This window comes from Anomaloglossus baeobatrachus, chromosome 8, assembly GCF_048569485.1.
Source record: "Anomaloglossus baeobatrachus isolate aAnoBae1 chromosome 8, aAnoBae1.hap1, whole genome shotgun sequence".
Classification (NCBI taxonomy): Eukaryota; Metazoa; Chordata; class Amphibia; order Anura; family Aromobatidae; genus Anomaloglossus; species Anomaloglossus baeobatrachus.
In genome coordinates this window covers 11,185,694-11,196,624 of record NC_134360.1, presented here as the reverse complement: position 1 = coordinate 11,196,624, position 10,931 = coordinate 11,185,694, and the positions used below count along the sequence as shown (strand labels likewise).

Here is a 10,931-nt window from a genome sequence, read left to right as displayed (position 1 = left end):
TCAGAATATTGATAGACGAGCGTGTTACTGACTCATTCATTTCCAATATTCCGTGTTTATGATACTTTACATAATCAATCCTGGAGGAGCGATGAGACAGGGACAAATCTTAAAATGCTTTACAGTAATTAAAAATATAATGAGAAAGTGGAATTACGTCAAATAATCCGGATCTGGGGATTGAAGTGTTTGATAATCTGTCATATCATTTGTGGATAATATCACCGAAGACTTTACATCTAATAAAGGCCTGAGAATAAGCCAGAGCTGGAGAAACGCCGAGGAAAGGAGCCGGCTCTGAATCCCACCAAATCAGCTCCTTCTCAAGGTGGAGATGGCTGAAGACCAGGTCCTACAGCCGATGATGAATGTCAGCGATGGGGCACCCGGAGCTGAGACGGTCCTCATGCCCAGGATCGGGTACACAATCTTAGCGATAATAATGGCCGTATTCTGTACTGCGGCTATAATCCTCAACGTCACAGTCATCATAGTGACAATTAAGTATCGGCATCTGCGGCACCCCATCAACTACTCCTTAGTCAACCTGGCAATAGCCGACCTGGGGGTGACGGTCCTGGGAAGTCTTCTGACGGTGGAAACCAACGCTGTCGGCTACTTCAACCTCGGAAGAATTGGCTGTGTTATAGAAGGGTTTGCTGTGGCATTTTTTGGTGAGTTATTTCCCCTTTTATATATGATATGGTACTTATATGTATATACCGTATTTTCAGTTTTGTAAGGTGCACTTTTTCCCTCCAAAACTGGGGGAAAATGGGAGTGCACCTTATAAACCACATATGGCTTACTGGAGCGGCAGTGGTAGCGCAGGGTCGGCGATACGGAGGTCTTGGAGGGGGTGTCACTGCAGTGGACCAGCTCAGGAGGGGTCAGTGTGTGGTATCGGAGGGTCGGCAATACTGCGGGCTCATAGAATGTCATTACAGAGGGCGCCATTGATCTGCCGGTGGGCTCAGAGGAGGGGGTGTCGCAGCTCAAGAGGGTCAGAATGCGGCAGCGCAGGGTCGGCGATACTGCGAGCTCATAGAGTGTCATTGCAGCGGGTGCTATTGATCTGCCGGCAGCTCGGAGGAGGAGGGGTCGCAGCTCAAGAGGGTCAGAGTGCGGCAGTGGAGGGTCGGCGATACTGCGGGCTCATAGAGTGTCATGGCAGCGGGCACCATTGATCTGCCGGCGGGCTCAGAGGAGGGGGTGTCGCAGCTCAAGAGGGTCAGAATGCGGCAGCGCAGGGTCGGCGATACTGCGAGCTCATAGAGTGTCATTGCAGCGGGTGCCATTGATCTGCCGGCAGCTCGGAGGAGGAGGGGTCGCAGCTCAAGAGGGTCAGAGTGCGGCAGTGGAGGATCGGTGATACTGCGGACTCGGGAGGTGTCACACCAGGGCAGCGGGCGCCACTGATCTGCCGGCGGGCTCAGAGGATGGGGTGTTGCAGCTCAAGAGGGTCAGAGTGCGGCAGTGGAGGGTCGGTGATACTGCAGGCTCTAGGGGTGTCACAGCGATGGGAGCCATTGATCTGCGGGCTGCTTTAAATTACCAGTGGTTGACAAAATAGCTGCGGAGGCCAATCTGCACACGCGCAACCTCTGCAGCTATGGTCTTGAAATCTATGAAGTCTATGGCTGGCCATTAAATGGAGCCCACAGGCCACGAGCATATAAATGGCGCCCACCGCCGCAACACCCCACAAGCCTGCAGTATCACCAACCCTCTACTGCCACATACTGACCCTCTTGAGCCGTGACACCCCCTCCTTCAAGCCCGCCAGCAGATCAATGGCGTCCACCGTCGTGACACCCCATGAGCCCACAGTATCGCCGACCCTGTTGAGCTGCGACACCCCCTCCTCCATGCCAACAGCATCGCCGACCTTCCTGAGCCACGACACTCCCTCCTCCTGCACCACAGCATCGCCGACACTTTTCATTCTGACTATATGCTGCAATAGGCATTCCAGATTACTTTGGGTCTATATACCGATTCTTAATTAGCCTTGTTATACACATGGGGTGATTCCCCTATTACATGGTCACCAAGTATTTTTGGTCTGTATACCAATTCTTGATTAGCCTTGCAACACACATGGGGTGATTCCCCTATTATATGGTCACCAAGTACAGTCCACAGACTTCCCTCTCCTGACGTGACCCATTTTCATATTTTTGCATTAACCTTATTGCATCCCTTTGATGCGAGCCCCTACATGGTACAGATTATGTCCATAATACTGCCCGTATAATTCCCTATCCTGACTGCATTCCGAATCACGGATTCTTTTTAGGTTTGTGCTGTGCTCATATCTTACATTATCTTTCACATATACTGTGTGTGCAGGACCCTTCCTTAAATACTATACGGCTTTGTCCCTGGTGAAGGCTCACATATGAGCCGAAACGTTGGACCTCGCCTTGCCTTTTTGCCACACATTGACTGTAATGAATTTTTTCACGAATAATAAAACACCAGCATATTAAAAGCAACTTTGACTGGATATTCTTTTCTCCAATTGTGTGCCGGGTTTTTCTAATATATTGGAACTACTTTTCAGCCGCGACACCCACTCTTTCGAGCCCGCAGCATTACTGACCCTGCCTCCTGTGACCTTCCTGAGCCGCTCCACCACCGCCGCTCCCCCCCAGTGAGCTAATATAAGAGGCATTTGGATTATAAGACGAACCCTCATTTTATCAGTAAAAATTTTTTCCTATTTTCCTCTTTCAAATTTGGGGTGCGTCTTAAAAAACTAAAAATACTGTAACTTACACTGCAGCTCAGAATCTTCCAAAACAGCAGCATAATTAGAGCACCAACTGGACAATAAAACTGCAACTAAACACTAAAAATCCAAATATGCACCATGAGTCAACATGAGCTGCCTCCACATACTGATGAATCTATTTAATGAATTTGGAATGAATCATAACTAATTTTTACAGAGTTACTGGATTTTCTACATTTTTTCATTGCTAATATCCCAACAATATCCACTTGTTCTGCCCCAGCAGCATCACCCTCAGACTACATGTACCATGCTTCATCTATGGGGAGGGCAGAGGCTCCGCAGACGTCTTCTGCCTCCAACAGAGTTCCCATGATGACGCCGCACGTTTTTGACGCCGCACGTTTTTGACGACGCACGTTTTTGCGTCCCAATAAAAAAATGAGATGAGAAGAATCCGTAGATTAAAAAAACGCCTATAATCCTCACCTGATCTTCTCAATAAAGTTTTATCAAAGCAAAGTAACAAAAACTTTCCAAAACAAAGCAGTTTTATTTTAAAACATGACGTGATAAAAATGCGTGTAAAAAAAGTGCACTCAAAAATACAATGAAAAAACTCGATTTAGCCAATTGATGCAGAAATGCTGCAACATCAAAAACAAAAAAAAATACTCATTGTGAGAGCGAAGTCAAAAGTGAAGACTCTGCACTTGATCCCCCCATGTCTGACCTCCCAAATCCACCAAATGCACCCACATCAGAGCGATGAAGGGTTTGGACGGGGGCAGTGGACGAGCGTGCGGCCGATCCATTCTATTGCTCATCTATATATATAATTGCCTTATTCTGTCTGTCTGTCATGCTCCAAAATTGTGTCACCGTGACATGTCCTTACGGTGACACAAAGCTTATTGGCCGCTGGGTTCGCCATGGCCCCGCCCCCCCACACGGATTGGCCAGCCGCTCGCCCAGGCTCTGCCCCCCCCCACAGATTGGCCTCTCGCCCCGGCACCCTGCAGGCATTGGCAACTCGCCCACGCCACGCCCCGCCCCCCTCACGCAATAGACGTTAGCTCTCGCTCCCCCCCCCCCCGCATTGCCCGAACTGACACGGTCACGGAGCCACGAATCCCAGGTGAGTACTGTACTCCCCCCCCTTTCCCCCCTCACCAACGGGAGCCCACATCAGCGTACGCCGCCGCCGTATGCTGGTGTTGGCTCCCGTGCGAGCAGGGGACGTGTTGCGCTGGTAACCATGCTTGCATAGTTACCAGTAAATCAAGGTCCTGCAGCGGCAGGACTTCCACACGCACAAACATAACAGCACACACACACGCATACACACACACATCAGATCGCACTCACTCTCACAAACACCTCACACACACCTCACACACACCTCACACACACCTCACACACACATCGCATTCACACACTCACGGCATCCGGCGATATCGCTTGCTTCTCGGCCTCGATACTGTGCTGTGAGCTTCCAGGACCTGCCGCAGGATCACATGGCCAGAAGCATGTGGTATGTCCGGATGTTGTGACTGTGAGCGCGTATGTGCGATATCGTCAGTGTCTGTGTGTGTGAGTGTATGCGATCGGTTGTGTGTGTGTGAGTGGATGCGATCGGGTGTGTGTGAGTGGATGCGATCGGTCGGGTGTGTGAGAGTGGATGCGATCGGGTGTGTGTGAGTGGATGCGATCGGGTGTGTGTGAGTGGATGCGATCGGGTGTGTGAGTGTCGGCAGAGGAGCACGGCGTGCTGGAGGAGGCTGGGAGCAGAGAGGCTGATCATGGGGAAGGCTGGGAACGGGAGGCTGATGCTGAGGGAGGCTGGAAGGACAGAAGCTGATGCTGGGGAGGCTGGAAGGAGAGAGGCTGATGCTGGTGGAGGCTGATGCTTGGGGAGGCTGATGCTGGGGGAGACTGGGAGCGGAAGGCTGATGCTGAGGGAGGCTGGGAGGGGGAGGCTGGGAGGAAGGAGGCTGGGAGGAGAGAGGCTGATCCTGGGGAAGGCTGGGAAAGGGAGGCTGATGCTGAGGGAGGCTGGAAGGAGAGAGGCTGATGCTGGGGGAGGCTGGAAGGAGAGAGGCTGAGGCTGGGAGGAGAGAGGCTGATGCTGGGGAAGGCTGATGCTGAGGGAGGCTGGGAGGGGAAAGCTGATGCTGGGGAAGGCTGGGAGGACGGAGGCTGGGAGGAGAGAGGCTGATCCTGGGGAAGGCTGGGAGAGGGAGGCTGATGCTGGCGGAGGCTGATGCTGGGGGAGGCTGGAAGGAGAGAGTCTGATGCTGGTGGAGGCTGATGCTTTGGGAGGCTGGGAGAGGGAGGCTGATGCTGAGGGAGGCTGGGAGGAGGGAGGCTGGGAGAGGTAGGCTGAGAGAAGAGAGGCTGATGCTGGGGGAGGCTGGTGCTGGGGGAGGCTGGGAGAGGGAGGCTGATGCTGGGGGACGGTGGGAGGACGGAGGCTGGGAGGAGAGAGGCTGATGCTGGGGAAGGCTGGGAGGAGAGAGGCTGATGCTGGGGACAGAGAGGAGAGGCTGATGCTGAGAGGAGAGAGGCTGATGCTAGGATGAGAGAGGCTGATGCTAGGATGAGAGAGGCTGATGCTGGGAGGAGAGAGGCTGATGCTGGGAGGAGAGAGGCTGATGCTGGGGGCAGAGAAGCTGATGCTGGGGGCAGAGAGGCTGATGCTGGTGCAGCATGGGGGATGGAGCACGATGGGGGGGTGCGCAGCATCGGGGATGGAGCATGATGGCGGGGTGCGCAGCATCGGGGATGGAGCACGATGGGGAGTTCACAGCATGGGGGATGGAGCACGTTTGGGAGTGCGCAGCATGGCGGGTGGAGCACGTTTGGGAGTGCGCAGCATGGGAGATGGAGCACGATGGGGGGTGCGCAGCATAGGGGATGGAGCACGATGAGGAGTGCGCTGCATGGGGGATAAGCACGATGGGGAGTGCGCTGCATGGGGGATGGAGCACGTTTGGGAGTGCGCACCTCCCCCCAAAACACACACACACACACACGCGCGCACTGCACAACACACCACACACCACACACCACACACACACACACACTGGGAACCACAAACAACTGCCCTACACAGACACCCACACATACAGACAACGCTGCGCACACACAGCACCCAACACACAAACACCGCGGCACACACAAATATACGCACATACCGCACAACACACACATTGCACAAAACATACCTCCCCCCAAAACACACCACACACACACAAACCGCGCAACACACACACAACGCTACAGACACACAGCGCTCCACAAACAACGCAACACACGCAACACACATACAACACCGCTCTCACCCCCCGTCACACCCAGACAACACCCACAACATGTACAGCCCCTACACAAACACTTGGTAACTACACACAACAACATCTATATATATATATATATATATATATATATATATATATATATAAAACAAAAATCATACATGAACTACACAATACGTAAATTCTAGAATACCCGATGCGTAGAATCGGGCCACCTTCTAGTCAATAATAAACACCTAATAGTGGAAGGAAACTACAGTAAAATCCCACGCTTTACTATGTACAATCAGCTCATATCAATAATCAAATCAATAAGTATACAGCAAGATGTCACCAAAAAAAAGCAGAAATCAGCCTGATTACAAGGGGAACACCTGGAGATGCAAATAATGTTCCCTAAAGTAACTCAGATGAATCACAACAGGAATAATGTAACAGATTCCGAACAAGTGTCAATAAATTAAGACAGTTGCAAAATAGATGCAAAATGAGTGGAACTCAGGAATGAAGGGCGATAGATATAAAGTATCTGCAAAAGCAGCAAAGTGCAGCCGGAATATTCCCTCCGCTCCAGACGGCCATTCAATATAAAGAGAATAAGAGAAATACAGAAATGTATCAAAGCGTCATCCAAGTGCGGAGGACAAATATCGCACACGATTCATACACGAATAATATTTACTGTAGGAATTTGAATTGTGTTATTCACTATCGAAGGTAGAAGTTCATACGAAAATAAAAGACGGTAAACACTTTTCAGAACAATTCTTTAATCTAAAATGCAAATATTTTGGGCTAATAAGTATATGTTCAATTGGGCTTCATTAAAAATTTTGCACAGTTTGACTTTTAAAGGCTTTTTCTACTTGTCTGCATATTGCTGGTATCACGAGTATCGGGCTGTGGGTGGGGCTATACACAGAAAGCTGTCAATCAGTGGTGTGGGTGGGGCTATGCACAGAAAGCTGCCAATCAGTGGTGTGGGTGGGGTTATACACAGAAAGATGCCAATCAGTGGTGTGGGCGGGGTTATACACAGAAAGCTGTCCATCAGTGGTGTGGGCGGGGTTATACACAGAAAGATGCCCATCAGTGGTGTGGGCGGGGTTATACACAGCAAGCTGTCCATCAGTGGTGTGGGTGGGGTTATACACAGAAAGCTGCCAATCAGTGGTGGGGGCAGGGTTATACACAGAAAGCTGAAAATCAGTGGTGTGAGTGGGGTTATACACAGAAAGATGCCAATCAGTGGTGTGGTCAGGGTTATACAGAAAGCTGACGATCAGGGGTGTGGGTGGGATTATACACAGGAAACTGTCAATCAGTGGTTGGGGTGGGGTTATACACAGAAAGCTGTCAATCAGTAGTGTGGGTGAGGTTATACACAGAAAACTGCCAATCATTGGTGTGGACGAGGTTATACACAGAAAGCTGTCAATCAGTGGTTGGGGTGGGGTTATACACCGAAAGCTGACAATCAGGGGTGTGGGTGGGGTTATACACAGAAAACTGCCAATCGTTGGTGTGGACGGGGTTATACACAGAAAGCTGTCAATCAGTGGTTGGGGTGGGGTTATACACAGAAAGCTGCCAATCAGGGGTGTGGGTGGGGTTATACACAGAAAGCTGCCAATCATTGGTGGGGGCACGACTATACACAGAAAGCTGCCAATCAGTGGTGGGGGCAGGGTTATACAGAACTCAGCATTCTGAGCACTGATAGATCTGCAGCAAAGAAAACTGTCATGGTAGCAAAACTGCAGCACGCAGCAAAGTAAGTGACACATCACTGGAATCAGGGTGTCTGCCCCTACATCATGTTGCTCACAGATTCCATAGTAAAAACCTGCTGACAGTTTTCTTTAATAAAATATACCAGCCAATCTAACGCCAGTCCTAGATATTAGTTTAATTTGTGGATCCTGAGGTATTAATTCATCTTGATATATTAATGACCCTGGAGGGTGGAATTCGGGCTTCACAGGTAATGCTAAACATACCGGTGAAGGTGGGTGACGGGGCCACCCTTCCCTCCCATGGAAGGTAACATAAGACATTGGAAGTACTGTAACTCTCGACCAGTCTGGTCACTTGATCTGTATTTCTTCTTCCTTGAAGGCGTCTTACAAATATTTGGACTTTTCCCTCTGTGTCTTGGAATATTCTGCATTTCTCTCATTTAATCGCCCTATTAATTCCCATTAGACGCTGCGTCCGCGGTTCCTTTATGGTAAACACAGATAGTGTTATTGAATCCGGCGTAATGTCGGCCATCGGCGCGGAGCTAATACGACGAGACCTTTCCAGACATTTGTTCTTTATACGGCCGGGAAGGAAAGTTAATTTGATTTTTCTCAGCTTAGTGTGACACATATCTTTCATTTTACAAGCCGTAAATTCATTTCATACCGCCATTACCTTTCCTTGTGGAAGTCCTGGTGGAATGCTGAGCAGCGGCTGCGGTGGGTTAGTATGCGGGAGCGCCGGCCGATCTTCCACCATAAATACGCTCCGGAGACCATTACACATAAACTGGAGGTGTAAAACTGCAAATGGCTACAAGAGGGCCGCTACTCCAGCTTCATGGCCGCCTCCATAAATCAAGGCTGATATGCGGAGCGATAAATCCAGGCAGCCGATGCGCTTAATATACCGTAAATACCATCTACACAGACATTAAAGGACATCATCCACAATGACAGTCACATAGCGCCCAGTCTCATCTTCATACATAGATATTGTAAAATCCAGCACTTTTGCAATTTACCGCTTATTAAAATTTGCAGCTGTTCTTGAGATATTAACACTTTTGTTTACAGCTCGTTGCCTAGGAGACCGACCACTGCTGCTGTCTGGCTTGTAAGCGCTGCACTGAAGCTGCCACTATTAGAAGCTTCGAAACCGCGCTTACAAGATCAATATGTCCCATGCTGCCTGGAATAAGGAGCTGGCCGCGCATGCGCAGCACTCTCCATTAACGTCTACGGGAGTCCCATGCTGCCTGGAATCAAGAGCTGGCGACGCATGCGCAGCGCTCTCCATTAATGTCTATGGGAGTCCCATGCTGTGTGGAATTAAGACCTGGCGACGCATGTGCAACACTATTCATTAACACCTATGGGAGTCCCATGCTGCCTGCAATCAGGAGCTGGCCGCGCAGGCGCAGTACTCTCCATTAACATATATGGGAGTACCATGCTGCCTGGAATCAGAACCTGGCGATGCATGCGCAGTGCTCTCCATTAACGTTTATAGGAGTCCCAGGCTGCCTGGAATCAGAACCTGGCAATGCATGCGCAGTGCTCTCCATTAACGTTTATAGGAGTCCCATGCTGCCTGAAATCAGGAGCTGGCCGCGCAGGCGCAGTACTCTCCATTAACATCTATGGGAGTACCATGCTGCCTGGAATCAGAAGCTGGACATACATGCACAGTGCTTTCCATTAACTTTTATAGGAGTCCCATGCTGCCTGGAATCAGGATCTGGCGGCGCATGCTCGGCGCTCTCCATTAATGTCTATGAGATTTCCAGAAATAGCCAAACAAGTGTTTTCAGAATTACCATAAAGGTGTTTGTCAATTTTTGGAACTCCCATAGAAGTGAATGGAGGGAGCTGCCTATGCATCACAATTTCTAAATTCCCTGTACCAATACTTTTGGCTCTGTTCTCAAGATTAATGGGATTCCCAAAAGTGAGACCCAAATCCTTGAAACATTTTTGGTATGTCCTATTGAGATGCAATAAATGTCCTACATGAGAGTACCTCCTCAATCTGCTAATGGAATCCAATCTGTTCACTCCACGATATATTATTATTATTTATTATTATAGCGCCATTTATTCCATGGCGCTTTACAAGTGAAAGAGGGTATACGTGCAACAATCATTAACAGTACAAACAGACTGGTATAGGAGGAGAGAGGACCCTGCCCGCGAGGGCTTACAGTCTACAGGAGGAGAGAGGACCCTGCCCGCGAGGGCTCACAGTCTACAGGAGGAGAGAGGACCCTGCCCGCGAGGGCTCACAGTCTACAGGAGGAGAGAGGACTCTGCCCGCGAGGGCTCACAGTCTACAGGAGGAGAGAGGACCCTGCCCGCGAGGGCTCACAGTCTACAGGAGGAGAGAGAACCCTGCCCGCGAGGGCTCAGTCTACAGGAGGAGAGAGAACCCTGCCCGCGAGGGCTCACAGTCTACAGGAGGAGAAAGGACCCTGCCCGCGAGGGCTCACACTCTACAGGAGGAGAGAGGACCCTGCCCGCGAGGGCTCACACTCTACAGGAGGAGAGAGGACCCTGCCCGCGAGGGCTCACAGTCTACAGGGAATGGGTGATGGTACAATAGGTGAGGACAGAGCTGGTTGCGCAGTGGTCTACTGGACTGAGGGCTATTGTAGGTTGTAGGCTTGTTGGAAGAGGTGGGTCTTGAGGTTCCTCTTGAGGCTTTCCACGGTAGGGGAGAGTCTGATGTGCTGAGGTAGAGCGTTCCAGAGTATGGGGGATGTACGGGCGAAATCTTGTACGCGATTGTGGGAAGAAGAGATAAGAGAGGAGCAGAGAAAGCGATCTTGTGAGGATCTGAGTTTGCGTGCAGGTAGGTGCCGGGAGACTAGGTTTACAGATGTAGGGAGGAGACAGGTTGTGCATGGCTTTGTAAGTCATGGTTAGCGTTTTGAACTGGAGTCGTTGGGTGATGGGAAGCCAGTGAAGGGATTGGCAGAGTAGCGAGGCTGGGGAATAGCGGGGGGAGAGGTGGATTAAGCGGGCTGCAGAGTTTAGGATAGATTGGAGGGGTGCAAGAGTGTTGGAAGGGATGCCAGAGAGCAGGAGGTTGCAGTAGTCGAGGCGGGAGATGATGAGGGCATGCACTAATGTTTT

The 10,931-nt window shown here is 50.5% G+C and overlaps 1 protein-coding gene across 1 annotated transcript in view; it reads left to right on the top strand.

The window, feature by feature from the left end:
- The first annotated feature begins 334 nt into the window (after positions 1-334).
- The window catches only part of LOC142249061 (parapinopsin-like), a 30,103-nt gene continuing 19,506 nt past the window's right edge, over positions 335-10,931 (top strand). The window contains exon 1 of the mRNA XM_075320646.1: positions 335-674. Within this exon, the coding sequence (XP_075176761.1) occupies positions 335-674 (340 nt within the window). The remainder of the gene's footprint in view (positions 675-10,931) is intronic.